General features: G+C 42.6%; 1 protein-coding gene across 3 annotated transcripts; it reads left to right on the top strand.

Annotated features, from left to right (window-relative positions):
* Window positions 1-1302: 1302 nt before the first annotated feature.
* Window positions 1303-15645, top strand: LOC111975317 (N-chimaerin). 3 transcript variants are annotated; one of them, XM_024003537.3, is made up of 8 exons: window positions 1303-1548; window positions 1703-2032; window positions 3781-3865; window positions 11408-11581; window positions 12227-12304; window positions 13138-13275; window positions 14482-14587; window positions 14734-15645. In XM_024003537.3, exons 2-8 carry the CDS (start codon window positions 1778-1780, stop codon window positions 14903-14905), a joined length of 1008 nt encoding a protein of 335 aa, XP_023859305.1. In that variant the 5' UTR covers window positions 1303-1548; window positions 1703-1777; the 3' UTR covers window positions 14906-15645. The 3 variants fall into 3 exon arrangements, with proteins under 3 accessions (XP_023859305.1, XP_023859300.1, XP_023859314.1); XM_024003532.3 differs by having other exon boundaries at window positions 1303-2032; XM_024003546.3 differs by lacking the exons at window positions 1303-1548; window positions 1703-2032 and adding an exon at window positions 3346-3538.
* Window positions 15646-15853: the final 208 nt, after the last annotated feature.

The raw sequence follows: 15853 nt of genomic DNA, 5'->3' as shown, positions 1-15853 counted from the left end.
TTTGCCCCATCTCTCTGTGTTGGGGGATACACACACCATCAATAAGCTCTTCCTTTATTGATTGCATGAAGAGTGAGTCTATGTGCACTCATACTGGGCTACTCCACCTCCAGTCTCTTTTAAGAGGTGTTAGGTTGGCTTTCTAACAACTGAGCCCAAATCAGCCTCTGGGATTGGGGAGTATAATCACATTTGACTCGCTGTGTGGATTGTAGCAGGTTTCAGATCATTCCCAACGTGGCACTTTAATTGTGCTCTATATGTGATGCAGAATTTGCATACCATCCGTGCTGGCATCAGTAATAGAATAAATGAGCACAATTTCAGACAGAATCCTACTGACAGAGAGACTCAATGTTTTCCTCTTCCATTTCTCATTATAGTAATTAAGAAATATCATACAAGTCGTCTGATTTTTTTTTTTTAAATAAAAAATGAAAAACTAGACTACAGTATCTATGAATTTTGGTATTAGTGAAATGTACATTTGTTCAGTATAATTCTGTGATTAATGTTTCAATATTCAGCGCATTATTTTTCCATAGCCGATATTTGAAAAATAAACGATATTGCTCTTCAACAGAATTTCGATGAAAGAGTATTTCATGATTTCCTTCATTGACATATTACTTTAATCTGTTTATGTATTTGAAGCCAGGAAACAAAACAAAGCTCGAAGGTACCCCAAGGAGCTTGTAATTGTGTGGGATGAGCACATCTGGGTTAATTCTCTCTGGGTTGTCTGCATGGTGACTGAAATATAGGCTTGCAGGCAGACTATTTCAGTTGAAAAACATGGCCTTGCATCACCTCTCCCTATTCATAGCGTTTCCAACTAAATTATTCATATTTTTGTGAATTTTATTTTGTGAAAATGCATGTGTTTTAAATGTTTCATGTGCTATAAATTCATGTGGTTTAAACATGTATCGAAAAAGATTCTAGCTGAAAATATGAGATGTTTATTTGTTTTTCCTGTATATCATTTTGGAGTGTGGGGACAGGTCTCTGTGGTCCCTGGAACAGGAAATGGTTGGTAACCAGATTTTGAAAAGAACCCTTTCTCCAACAGCCCACCTCTGTCGTTAGCTGTGAGCAGTGGCAGCTCATTGATGATGCGTGACTCATTCATTGCTCATTATCAGCCCACGCTCACTCTGACTCTTCCGACACAAGCTCTCCTGCTTTGGATCTGAAAGGGGGATTGTAGAGGGCGGGGAAACGGCAACGATGAAGCATAAGCAGCCTCCTGCCTCACTGTGATTGGCCAGTGCGATCCATCTAATCTGTTGTGGCTACTCCTCTTTCCCCTCACTCTGGTAATGCTGGCAGCATCCATCCACAGTACACACTGTGCTGTCTCTGTTCCAGAGAGAATATATCAGTTCTGCACAGGGAGGAGAGGATTAACACAACATCAGCTCATCTGCGTAAACATTCAGGGAACAAATGAGCACCCAAGGCTTCTTCTCTTTTCTATCCAACTCCAACCATCACAGGACTTGAGACTCTCGTTGTTGGAGCATCGTTCATGCAATTCTTACTGTGGTGAGAGGATTTAAAGGAGGACACATTTTTTGCGTATTGGATTTTGCGATTTGTGTGTGCTGTTTTTGTTCACTTAGTTGAGAATTGTCAAATTGGAACAATGCAATTAATATTACATTGTTTAAACTAGCTCTAAGCATCCAGTTTTTTCCAGGGGGCCTCTAACTTTTTGGACTGCGCTAGAAGGTTTGCTGCTTGTTAATCTGATTTGGCCAACCTGAGTGTCAGAATGCCATCCAGGGAGTCTTACGAGGTCCGGAAGGGAGAGAAGTCCCTGGTGCAGAAGGCCAAGCAAGAGGCCAACCAGCAGGACATACTGGCAGCTGCTCTGGGGATGAGGATCTCAGGACCCCAGAAACCTCCAGCCACAATCTGGCAGCCTCTCAAACTGTTTGCCTATTCACAGCTCACCTCGCTGGTCCGCAAAGCCACGCTGAAGGACAACAGCCTGCCGCACAAGTACGAAAAAGTCCACAACTTCAAGGTGAGACTGATCGCCACAGGAACAGTAGTTCTGTTGCACCTCTTCATGCCATTCCACTCTAAAATATGGCTTGTATTTCAGCATGTTGTAGACAGGCTGTGTTTTTTTGTAGTATGCTGCTGTGGTGGCAGTTGGCCACCAGAAGGTCTGTTTGGGGGGTTATGGGGCAAGAGAAAGCCTGAGAAAACAGGACTGTTTTTGGATCTGTCCACTGAGTGTTTTTCAAAAGGAAATCTGTTGGGCGGTCTGTAGTCTACTGTTGTGGGTTCGGGCACCAGATGGGGAGATTAGGTGATGGAAGGGGGGGGGGGGGACAGTGGAAGAGTGGTATCCCCATTAGGCTCCAGTCAGCAGACTTAGCCCCTGCTCTGCTCTGACTGTTTGGGTTAGTTAATGAAGTTGGGAGCTGGGGGAGAAACATTCCCTCAAAGGTTCTAGAACTGCTGACACTTACAGGACTCCTGCTTCCCTCTTCCCTTATTTATTTATTACTCTGCCATGCAGTCCATGCTGAATGCGCCATTAAATCATTTGAAGGGTCTGTCACATATTTAACTGTTTCAAGATCCCTTCACAACAGGAAGCAGTCTGGGCTGATATGATTAGGGTGTAATAGTTATTGACAGAGCATTAAAATGAATAATCATCCTAAACCTTCTGTACAACCAAGATATCTCTTTGAAGTTATGATTACAAAATATGATTTTAAAAAATGAACATTGGAGACAAATTTAACCAAATAGGCCAGACATAACAACCAGTGGTAAGTTTTATGGGTTTATTAAATGTTCTGGTTTTTCCACACACACACAAAAGAAAACGTGTTTTATTGTCACATACACCAGATAGGTGCAGTGAGATGTGTTGTTTTACAGGGTCTGCCATAGTAGTACGGCGCCCCTGGAGCAAATTAGGCTGAAGTGCCTTGCTCAAGGGCACATCGACAGATTTTCCACCTTGTCGGCTCAGGTATTCCAACCAAATAGAATAAGGTTTTCTTTCCCTCTAAACCATGGATCACAAAATAGATTCTAACCATCCTGCAAATAGTATAGTCTGATGAACTCACAGTTCATCAGACTTGATATCATCTTCACCATGGTATACCGTGGCGGATTGTTTTACTGCTAATCCTCTCATGCTTTCCCTGCTCCCATAGTGAGTTTACACAGTGTATTGGTGATGGCGCTAGTATTCTCACCTCATATCAAAGGGGCCGTTATTGCCTCCGTTGTGTAGGAAAACACCTCAGAGGGTGGCAGCACTGCCTCCTCCCCAGAGGTCTGGATCAGGCACTCCTGATTGGCTGAGCTGTTGTTATGTTGCCTGGCGGAGTGGGAGCTCCCTTCCCTGCGTGAGAATCCTTTAACCGTTGCCGTAGCACATTTCCATGACAACATTCCCTCCTCAAACTGGCACAGGGTCAACGGTGCCCACCCATCCTCCCCCGTTCTGCATCACCATCACATCACCACCACCACTATTCAGCCTGGCCACTCATTAATGGTTAGCATGGACTAGACATCCTGTCAGATTTGACTGGGCTCTAAACGCCCCTAATCTACAACACACGCACAGATAATCCCTTTATTTAACTAGTTTAAGACGCCGGCATTGTGGTTTTCTCCAGGGCAACCTGGGGAAGGTATGGTACCTGTGCAGTACATGACTGCAGCTTCTGACTGCCAGCTCTCTTTCTCTCTCTCTCGCTCTCTTTCTCGCTCTCTCTCTCTCTTTCTATCCTCCAGGTCCACACGTTCCGGGGACCTCACTGGTGTGAATACTGTGCCAACTTCATGTGGGGGCTGAAGGCTCAGGGAGTCAAGTGTGCAGGTACGTACTGTGCTGTACTTAACAGTAGACAGCCACTATACAGCTGCTGCTCCTGGCTGCTCTTACTTAACAACACGCTGTTCTCTATTTATAATGGACTTTGATGTTCTCACCCCAGTATGTGGGTAACCTGGTTTTTAATGTGAGTGTTTGTAAGTATAACCTTGTATAATAGCGTGAAATAAGAACTCAATATCAAGCATTTACTCAGTGTGATGTAATCCATACTCCCACTAATGTGAAAGCCGTGCTTTAAGAGCAGATTGTGTGTTACTGTACTAATGAATGAGAGGTCAAGTTGATGAGTTTGCTTATGGCTACCATTCCACTGTTCAAATGACAAGCTCTAATGAAAATATTACCATATTCTCACGTAATGTTCAAAGCAGTTGTTTTCCACTCAACGTCAGACTAATAGTGTACTTATATGCACTCTATATGCACTCTATATCCTGTCATATTGATCAGTCCATTATCATAATGTACAGTGGCGTTCGGACTCAGACTGTCTCTCTCTCTCTCTCCCTTCTCTCTTCGCTCTCTCACTCTCTCGCTCTAGCTCTCGCTCTACCTCTCTCTCGCTCTCGCTCTCTCTCTCGCTCTCTCTCTCTCTCTCTCTCTCTCTCTGTGTGCTCCAGTTGCAGGGGAAGTGGGGGGTTGAGAATGCCTCTGTGGATTCATGCGGAAATACTCACTTGATGGTCTCTGAATAGATTCACAATGTTCTAACACGTGTACGCCTAGGTCTATTTATCCAATCAGGGCTGATATTACTAGTTGAGTGATTTTGCTTCCTTTTGAACAATAACCAGTAGCTGATGTTTTGGAGCCATTTACAAGATGTACAGTATAGTCATGAGATCCCTTTGTTCCCATCTAAGTGTTTTAAAAATTGTTTTTGAATGTATTATAGTGATTTCATATCATTTTTAATATCACAGGATATTAGGTAACAAGCCATTTTATAATGCTAGGATAACGTAAAAATGTGGCATAATTGTGGCATCCCATGAATGTCGTATAAAAAATGGGATCATATTTCTGCAGTGAATGCATACTTTGCTATTGTAAAGGTCTCTAAAAAGGATTAACTAATTAGCTTGAGAGCAAAAGTTTTTGGAACACACCACACTTACAAAAAACAAAACATGTCAAATTTGCAGTTTCACATGTGGAAATCGTATTTTCACATGTGAAATCGCACTTTCACATATGAAATACAGTATCTGTTTTCACATGTTGAGCTTAAACTTCCTTCATTTGTGAAACCATATTTTCATATGTATTACGTTTAGAGTTCACATGTTAACACCACCTTTTAACATGTGAGGAGAATGACATGTTTTCACCTTACATGTGAATTGCAGTTTCGCATGACATTTGTGGTTTCACATGTTAACTTTCATGTGGGAATTGGATATGCAGTTTCACATGTGAAAAACAATCACATGTAAAAATCAAATTTGCAGTTTCATATGTGAAAAACTTTCACGTGATTGTTTCACATGTAAGAAAACTTGACACTTGACATTTGTTTAAACAAACTTGACATTTGTTTAAACAAACATGTTTAAAACGAAAATGTTGATTTCATGGATGGTTAGTCCATGCATTCTTAGCATAATCTATGGATTTAAGAGTGGTTGCATTTCTCCAGCCCCATCCCTCAGCTTTTTACCGAAACTGTGGTGAGGAGTACACTTTGTTAATGTTTAAATTAAGGATTGCGGCTTTAAACACCTTCAATAGAGTAATTGTGTCATTATATGGTGTAATCCTCTATTAAGTGAGTTACTTTTGCGCCATTAATATCAAGCAAACCTTCTGAAGTCGAGAACAACATTCTTCGAATTGGCAACAAAAATAATGATATTGAAAGCAAAACATAAACCCCAAAGTATTAATAGCAAAACCAAATATTGCAAGGAAATCCTTTTTAAATGCGAGGGTAAAAAAATAGTATTCAGTGATAATTAAAAAAATTATAATGATAACACAATTAAATATAACGCCTCCCAATTTTTTGTTGTTACCCTGGCTTTTGCTTTCGCTGCCTTTTTTAAGTTTTGGCACAATCATTCCAGCAACATATCACCCTGCATCCCACTTCTGGTTTGCCTCTGAAGCTAAGCAGCGTTGGTTCTGGTTGGTCCCTGGATGGGAGACCAGATGTAGCTGGAAGTGGTGAACATAATCATGTGAAAAATAAATGTAATGTGGGGAAAAAACAAGTGAGAAATTCACGTGTCCGAAAACCATGTGTCTGATTTCACATGTACAAAATGTACGAAACCAAGTAATTCATTTTTTTGTATGGGATTTTTTTAGCATTGTTTTTTGATAAACAGAAGATCCCAGGTGTTGATAATTCCTCAATAAGGTATTAACGTGGACTAATGTGTGTGTTTAATATATTATTGATGGGTCACAGTGAGCCACACATATGTCTGTGGAAGCTGATCCATGAATAATTTATGCGCTGCCTTAGAAAGCAGCTGACAATCGAATGAAAAGCGCCTATTTTTGTAGATGCTCTATAGAGTTTTTTGCCATTCCTTCAGACTAAACCCATGGCGACCAGAATCTAGGACAGTGAAGTCTTATGTGATCTTTGAATTTGCATTCCAAAAATGTGCTCCCCCTTTCTTTCTGTATGTGTTTTTGGGCAAGCGCCAGGAAAACAGACCCTGCCAGTGCTTGTTGTGCCACATTTCCTCATCAGAGGACGCCCCCCAGTCTCATACCATCATGCCCATGAAGAAAACAAAGCTCTGGGCTCTGAGCACTGCGAAGGAACTCCATTTCCACCCGCATTAAAAACCAGAGAGCTAGGTCACACAGCCCATTCTCTATTCATCCCCAATCTATGCAACTACAATGGCGCCGGAGGGGAGGGCTGCCGTCTTATCGGCTCTTAACCAAGCATGCTATTATGTTTGTTTTTTCGCGTTGTTCGTAACTTGTTTTGTACATAATGTTGCTGCTACCGTCTCTTATGGCCAAAAATCAGAACTGCGATTGCTCACCTCAAACTGGACAAAGAGTTCTTCTTCAATGAGTCGGACGGGAGGGATATAATACAGACACCCGACCAGGCCCAGATCCCCGTTATTCACTGGAGAAGGAAACGCAGATTTCAAGGAAAGAGATCAAGGTGCCTTGCGAGGATCAGGTGACGAGTGGCTAATCTGCCCTTGCCTTCTGTCCTGCTAGCTAGTGTTCAATCGCTGGAAAGCAAATGGGACTAGCTGAAAGCACGTATATCCTACCAACGGGACATTAAAAACTGTAATATCTTATGTTTCACCGAGTTGTGGCTGAACGACGAAATTAAGAACATACAGCTGGTGGGTTATACACTCCATCGGCAGGACAGAACAGCGGACTCTGGTAAGACACGGGGCGGGGGCCTATGCATATATGTGAACAACAGCTGGTGCACGATATCTAAGGAAGTCTCGATGGTTTTGCTCGCCTGAGGTAGAGTATCCCATGATAAGCTGTAGGCCACACTATCTACCTAGAGAGTCTTCATCTGTATTTTTCGTAGCTGTCTATGTACCACCACAGACAGATGGCACTAAAACTGCGCTCAATGAGCTGTATACCGCCATAAGCAAACAGGAAAACGCTCATCCAGAGGCGGCGCTCCAAGTGGCCGAGAACTTTAATGCAGGGAAACTTAAATCAGTTTTACCTAATTTAAACCAGCATGTTAAATGTGCAACCAGAGGAAAACAAATTCTTGACCACCTTTACTCCACACACAGAAACACGTACAAAGCTCTCCCTTGCTCTCCATTTGGCAAATCATAAATCTATCCTCCTGATTCCTGCTTACAAGCAAAAATTAAAGCCGGAAGCATCAGTGACTCGGTCTATAAAAAAGTGGTCAGATGAAGCAGATGCTAAACTACAGGACTGCCTTGCTAGCACAGACTGGAATATGTTCCGGGATTCTTATAATACCAACATGTTTCAAGCAGACCACCAAAGTACCTGTGCCCAAGAACACTAAGGCAACCTGCCTAAATGACTACTGACCCGTAGCACTCACGTCTGTAGCCATGAAATGCTTTGAAAGGCTGGTCATGGCTCACATCAACATCATTATCCCAGAAACCCTAGACCTACTCCAATTTGCATACCGCACCAACAGATCCACAGATGATGCAATCTCTATTGCACTCCACACTGCCCTTTCCCACATGGACAAAAGGAGCACCTATGTGAGAATGCTATTCATTGACTACAGCTCAGCTTTCAACACCATAGTGCTCTCAAAGCTCAACACTAAGCTAAGGACCCTAGGACTAAACACCTCTCTCTGCAACTAGATCCTAGACTTCCTGACGGGCCGCTCCCAGGTGGTAAGGGTAGGTAACAACACATCCGCCACGCTGATCCTCAACACGAGGGCCCCTCAGGGGTGCGTGCTCAGCCCCCTCCTGTACTCCCTGTTCACTCATGACTGCATGGCCAGGCACGACTCCAACACCATCATTTAAGTTTGCTGATGACACAACAGTGGTAGGTCTGATCACCGACAACGATGAGACAGTCTATAGGGAGGAGGTCAGAGACCTGACCATGTGGTGCGAGGACAACAACCTCTCGCTCAACATGATCAAGACAAAGGAGATGATTGTGGACTACAGGAAAAGGAGGACCGAGCATGCCACCATTCTCACCGACGGGGCTGTAGTGGAGCAGGTTGAGAGCTTGGCGTCCACATCACCAACAAACTGACATGGTTCAAGCACACCAAGACAGTCGTGAAGAGGGCACGACAAAACCTATTCTCCCGCAAGAGACTGAAAAGATTTGGCATCCTCAAAAGGTTTTACAGCTGCACCATCGAGAGCATCCTGACGGGTTGCATTACTACCTAGTACGGCAACTGTTCGGCCTCCGACCGCAAGGCACTACAGAGGTTAGTGCGTACGGCCCAGTACATCACCGGGGCCAAGCTTCGTGCCATCCAGGACCTCTATACCATGCGGTGTCAGAGGAAGGCCCTAAAAATTGTCAAAGACCCCAGCCACCCTAGCCATAGACTGTTCTCTCTGCTACCCCATGGCAAGCTGTACCGGAAGCGCCAAGTCTAGGTCCAAGAGGCTCCTAAATAGCTTCTACCCCAAGCCATAAGACTCCAGAATAGGTAATCAAATGGCTACCCAGACTATCTGCTGCTACTCTCAGTTATTATTTATGCATAGTCCCTTTAATAACTCTACATACATGTACATATTACCTCGACACCGGTGCCCTCACACATTGACATTGACTCTGTACCGGTACGCCCTGTATATAGCCTCGCTATTGTTATTTACTGCTGCTCTTACTAATTTTTTAACATTTCTTTTTGGTATTTTCTTAAAACTGCATTGTTGGTTAAGAGCTTGTAAGTCAGCATTTCACTGTAAGGTCAACCCCTGTTGTATTTGGCGCATGTGACAAATAAAATTTGATTTGATGATGGAAAACTACATATAATATTATATATGCTGCTGCCACTAGAGATGGTGTATTATGCTGTGGCATTAGAGATGATGTATTATGCTGCTGTCATTAGAGATGGTGTATTATGCTGCTGCCATTAGAGATGGTGTATTATGCTGTGGCATTAGAGATGGTGTATTATGCTGTGGCATTAGAGATGGTGTATTATGCTGCTGTCATTAGAGATGTGTTTTATTGCTGTGGCATTAGAGATGGATGTATTATGCTGCTCATTAAGAGATGGTGTATTATGCTGCTGCATTAGAGATGGTGTATTATGCTGCTGCCATTAGAGATGGTGTATTATGCTGCTGCATTAGAGATGGTGTATTATGCTGTGGCATTAGAGATGATGTATTATGCTGCTGCCATGAGATGGTGTATTATGCTGTGCATTAGAGATGGTGTATTATGCTGTGGCATTAGAGATGTGTTATTATCTGCTGCCATTAGAATGTGTATTATGCTTGCTGCCATAGAATGTGTATTATGCTGTGGCATTAGAGATGGTGTATTATGCTGCTGCCATTAGAGATGGTGTATTATGCTGTGGCATTAGAGATCGTGAGATAGAGAACCATTGGGGATCCCAGGCACGGTAAAGGTTAAACTACATGATAATGTGTTGATTGGCTACCAGCGGGACTGGCCCCTTACCTCTTTCCCCACCTCCAGTGTCAAACCCTTTTAGCCATATCAGAGCAGAGCTTATCCTCACTGGAGTGTCTTCTCCTTGCCATGGCAACAGAGCTGACAGTGCAGTAAAGCAGCGTCTTTCTGCAGGCTCCTAGGCTCCCTTGGGGCTCTCCCACCACATCATTGTGTGTGTGTGTGTGTGTGTGTGTGCGTGCGTGCGTGCGTGCGTGCGTGCGTGCGTGCGTGCGTGCGTGCGTGCTCACATGCACAACACCAGTTCAGCAGCCCTGTGCCTGGTGAGAGGCTGCCCTCTATTACACTGCCTGTCTCATACCCTTAAGAGAATCATCTCTTAAAGGTAATTACATTTCTGCATCAATGCACATGAATAAAGCCTGGTAAAATTTTTCTGAGGGCCCATATTAATCAAAATATGTATAGTTATACCAGTAGATCATAGTCTTTTTGTGATTTTTAAATTATTGATATTTGAGGAGCAAAAATTATGACATATTTCCTCTGAATCTAGGTCTGATGTTGTCCGCTGCGGCTGAATTTCTGCCTGCACGGCCATTGTGTGCGAGCCCAGATTCTGGAGGAGAATGGAGCATGCATGTCTGACTCTCCCTCCTCCAGGCCACGTTGTTTTCAGTGGCATCTAATTCCTTCTAAGAGCCTCTGTTACAAAGCGGAGCAGGGGTCGCTCTGCGTCTGTTCTCTGTAGGCTGCTGTGCTGTGCTCAGTGTGCTGTGCTCCCTACAACCTGAAACCTGCTCTGATTCTGAGGCAGGCAGTTGCACCTCAGGCCCCAATCACTAGTACTGAAGACCAAAGCAGCGTGGGATGCTCATTAAAACTACATATTCACTGCTTAGAAGAGCATAAATGAGGAGCATGTTGAGCTACAAATTATTTTTGTGTGTAAAAATGACAAAACAAACCAAGCCACATAGGAAAATCTAGAATAAATTTGTTAGCTATAAATGTGTTAGCTATAAGATCAAACTTTGTGGAATTTGTTATGAATAATTTTTATGCATGAATGGCACACTGTCTGAATGAGGGATTGTTTGTGGACCTGTGTTCCACTCCGGTGCTCAAGGTGACTCCAATAACACCCCTGGCAGCTGACCAGTGAGTGAAGTCAACAATAGGACAGAATTCTCCAGTGGTCCAATGACTTGCTGACGGCAAATATTGATCAAGAAGATGTTGGCCTTAGCAAGCAAAAACAAAACAAGCCAGTCAACTAAAATGAAATGAGCAATTTGGGGGATGCAGGCTAATCATTTTGGTACACTTCAATGCTCAATCAGGTCTATTATTTCTCTGGAAGATAGTATCATTGGAAGATATCCCTCTTAGGTCGTCCACTCTGACTCTCCTCTTCCTCTTTTCTTTCAGATTGTGGCCTGAACGTCCACAAGCAGTGCTCCACTATGGTACCCTGCAACTGCGTGCCAGACCTGAAACACGTCAAGAAAGTATACAGCTGTGAGCTCACAACTCTGGTGAAAGCTCACAACACCAAGCGACCCATGGTAGTGGACATGTGCATACAGGAAATTGAATCAAGAGGTGAGCAGAAGATAGATGGCCATGGCTCTATGAAAATACTTGGAAATTACACCATTCCATCTTTCCTTTTCAGGACATGTTATATTTTGAGAATTGTAAAGGAATTGTAATGTAATGTGATGGACTTGCACACAAACCCAATTCAGTGTAGGTAGTAGAAGGTGAAGGACTAATGATTGTAAAGTTGGTGCTATCCATTAATATGACTTGTAGAGCTGATGGGAGGCCTGGTAATTGTACATGTGTAATGGAGAATAGTTTACTGTGTTGCTGCTGCTGCCTCAGTTGATTGCATTCCAGTTGAATCACTCAACGATGTAAAACCCTCATTTCTACCTCATTGTCTAGCCCGGTAATCTACGTCTGTAACTAATGCTATGTTTGATTTATGTCTTTATTATTTTGTCCAATGGTGCGGAAAACTATTTGCATCTGCCCATGTTATTCCCTGTGTGCTATTGTAGACATTCTTAATTTCTCATGCATATTGAAGAGCTGTTAATGACATTCTCTATGTTGCCCAAGGTGACCGCTGAAGGTGAATTTGCCTCTATTTATTTTGCTCTTGGATGCCCGCTTCAGTCCTATGTTATGTTATGTAAATGCAGAATTTTTCATTAATCCCTCTCTATCCCTCTGTCATAGGTCTGAAGTCTGAAGGGCTCTACAGAATGTCTGGATTCAGCGATTCAGTCGAAGATGTCAAGTCGGCATTTGACAGAGGTATGTCTTCTTTTGACACCCTATCCTTCTGTTCGGTGTTAACAAACCCCTCGGGTGCCTCTCACAGTAGCATTCTTGTCAGCTCTTAGCGCCTCCATGTTTGTTCAATGTGATGGTTTAAATTTAACTAATCTTTGAGTTAAATGTTGGCAATGCGATGTGTTTGCATATTTGTGATTAATGGGAAAGTGACACATTTGCGGAGGGATTAATCTCCATCTGGAGAGCATGGCTTGTCCTGACACGGTCCACTCACAGGATTTACAGACAGGGCCATGGGCCAGCTCTGGGGATGGCAAATTATTGGACTAGTCCAAAGGCTGTAGCTGACCGAAATGTAATTCACCGTAGTATTAAACCTCCAACTTCATTTATCTACTCCAGTTAAAGAGGTAGTTAGTCTGCCTCGTTCTCTGCCCAGTGCAGAATGAGTTTAGAAATGGATTGGGGGGAACCCTGGAGCTATGGGCTAAACCTTAGCTAGACCAGTGTATGGGAGATCACCTATGACAAGAGTGTCATTCCAGCTCACAACACTGTGATATGTAGACCCTCAGAATTAGGCAATGGCCTGCTCTGGATACTGTGTAGGACTCAGGAACAGTCGGAGTAAAGCAGGCCAGGCGAGTCAAAGCAGAGGACCAGCCTAGATTTCATCCCCCACAGTGACACAATCCCTTTAGTCCTCACCTTACACTACACCACAAGCACACCATGCTGATTGAACTCAATTTCCTTGAGTTCAATCAGCAAGACAAATGTAATGCAATGTCTTATGCACATCCAGACAGTTTTTCCCTCTTTTCTAACAAATGTGTTATATCTCTTCACAGATGGTGAGAAGACAGACATATCTGCAAACGCTTATGAAGATATCAACATCATCACGGGAGCACTTAAACTGTACCTCAGGGATTTACCCATTCCTGTCATCTCATACAACGCCTACCCCAGGTTCATTGAGGTTGCAAGTGAGTTCAACAAAAGCAGCTTTTTCCTCTTCTCTGCTGGTTAAAACGATGTATAATTGTTTCAGTCACGCACCAGCACCATGGAAAATGTACCATGCAAGAACTACCATTGGTGTGCCTTTTCATATCTGTGGTTGAATTATGTAAATCCCTCAACATTAAAGCCATGATGCATTCAGTGAACATTTATTCAGGTCTTCCTTTTTGCTCTGTGAGTGTTCAGAAATGATTCTGCAAAATAGATCATGATGTTTTTGAGTTTTCGTTGTTGTGCTTTACTGAATGTCCACTAATTATGTATCATTATTAACAATCCTGGGCATTCAGTGGAGAATGTAATGTACTTTCATGCAGTCCACATGACTCGTTCCATGTCATTTCGCCAAGCCATGACACCCACCAACTCAGATTGTTCTGAAATTCTTTATGTAGTTAGAAACAGGTAAGATTCACATTCCTGAAACATTCTTTTGTTGAAATGAAACGTTATCTCAGAGAAATGAAGCTAATTGATTGCACCCAAATTGGCCATTTTAATTTATAGGATTCAGATAATATTCAATAAATATAGTACCCAACATCCGATTTGGACCAAACTTCTTCCTACCAATGAGTAACACACGATGAATCCAAAATAATAGTCAAAAGCCACCCACTGACGCCCACACCCCACACCCCACGCCAACCCCACCCCAACAACCAGTATACAGTATCAGTTCTCTATGTTTGACAAGTAGTATAAAGCCGTGGTTTGGAGTATTGCTTCTCCATACTAGGAAATGTATTCTCTGTGAATCTGGTGATGTTTTTTTCCCTTGTTCAGAGAAATTAGTAATGTCACTAGTCACAAGTCACAATACATGTAGAGCCACAGCTTCAGCTATAAATTCAAATGGCCAATTTGGGTGCAATCAATTAGCTTCATTTCTCAGAGATCAAATTATATTTCAGCAAAATTATATTTCAGGAATGCTTATCTTATCTGTTTCTAACTACAGAAACAATTTCAGAACAATCTGAGATGGTGAGTTTCAAAATCGTCTTTCTTTTGCGTTTTGAGGTGGAACGACCCACATGATAGTAAATAATTTCAGTGAGAACCATTGAGCACGGATATTTCAATGGGAGGTTTTGAGAGTGTCTTGTGAGAGTCTGTAGACAGAGAGACTGCTCTGCTTTGACCCCGTGCTTCTGTTTGCTTCTCAGAGCTGGAAGACCCAGAGAAGCAGCAAGAGGCCTTCCGTGAGGCTCTGGAACTGCTGCCTGCAGCACACAGTGAAACCCTGAGGTACCTCATGGTCCATTTAAAGAGGTGAGTTATTGACACCATCTAGCTTCTCTACAAAACAATTCGTTACCCTGGTGATTTGTAAGAGCATGTTTGTTTATCTGAGACACATGGTTATAATTGAATGCTCAGATTGTTAATTGCCTCTCCTTGATGTGCCTCTTCTACAGGGTAACGTTGAATGAGAAGGACAACCTGATGAATGCCGAGAACCTGGGCATTGTTTTCGGGCCCACCCTCCTGCGTGCCCCAAACCTGGATGCCATGACGGCACTCAACGACATCCGCTACCAACGGCGGGTGGTGGAGTTCCTCATAAAAAATGAAGACATCCTCTTCTGAAAACATACATCCATTCTGCTGAGATATGGAAGGAAAGAGCCACATTTTTTTGTAAAACAGCTTGATGCTGCCTAATCACTTTTTTTGTGCCAGGACTTGAATAGTAAGGAATCTTTGTATTACATTTGTTATATATCCATTTCCACTTCTAGTGGATTAGTGCTGAACCACACTTTTTCTTCCCCTGTAACGGGTGTGGATGATGATGTACCTTAAACTTGCATGTCTGTCTCCCCATTTTTGTCGGGGCTTGTGTAGAACACTGATGGACCAGACTTGGCCGTGTCTTTATTTTGTATAGCTTTGTAGAAGTAACCCAGCATGTGGTAAAGATTGTGAAACATTGTTACTCTGCTATTATTTGTCCTGTAGATTTACAGTATCTCCCGCCCGGTTGCCTATTAGGCAATTGTTTTTGTGAACATTGTATACCTGGATGTGAAATAGACTACTGTATCTTCTCTGAACCTTTGTAATGATCTTTGACTGATCCTGTCTTTTTTTGCATTTTCAGCTGTTTTATATGCAAGTCTTCTTTAGGGGAAATTCAAAGCCTCTTTCAATCAGAAAACAAGTAATCAGTGTACTTTTAAGTGTTCTGTTACATTTCCTAACAGTCAAAACTTTATTGCATTCAAACTACTACATTTGTGCAGTTAATGTTTTTTTATTGTAATATTTGTTTACTTAATTTGCTCATGTACATTTTTATTTATTAAACCTTGCTTTCTGAAAATGCACTGGTATGGCCTGAGTCATCTCAATTGTTCCAGTAACAATGAAGCTGTTGAATAAGCATTTATTGCAGTGCATGTTCATTTTAGAATATGGTAAAATATGTCCAGACACCAGACATTGAGGTACATGGCATGCTACATTTGCGTGCACTTGCAAAATGACCTTGATAAAGGGGGCTGTTCCTCTCAATCTGCATATTGAAATGAACAG

Source organism: Salvelinus sp. IW2-2015, linkage group LG2 (genome assembly GCF_002910315.2).
Source record: "Salvelinus sp. IW2-2015 linkage group LG2, ASM291031v2, whole genome shotgun sequence".
NCBI classification, from domain to species: domain Eukaryota; kingdom Metazoa; phylum Chordata; class Actinopteri; order Salmoniformes; family Salmonidae; genus Salvelinus; species Salvelinus sp. IW2-2015.
This window is presented reverse-complemented; position numbering and strand designations above follow the sequence as displayed.

Bases quoted from the DNA above. Each gene is read 5' to 3' on its own strand.
- LOC111975317 (XM_024003537.3), top strand. From the start codon at position 1,778: ATGCCATCCAGGGAGTCTTACGAGGTCCGGAAGGGAGAGAAGTCCCTG. The intron at 2,033-3,780 runs GTGAGACTGATC...TCTATCCTCCAG, and splicing joins AAAAAGTCCACAACTTCAAG to GTCCACACGTTCCGGGGACC. The intron at 12,305-13,137 runs GTATGTCTTCTT...ATCTCTTCACAG, and splicing joins CAAGTCGGCATTTGACAGAG to ATGGTGAGAAGACAGACATA.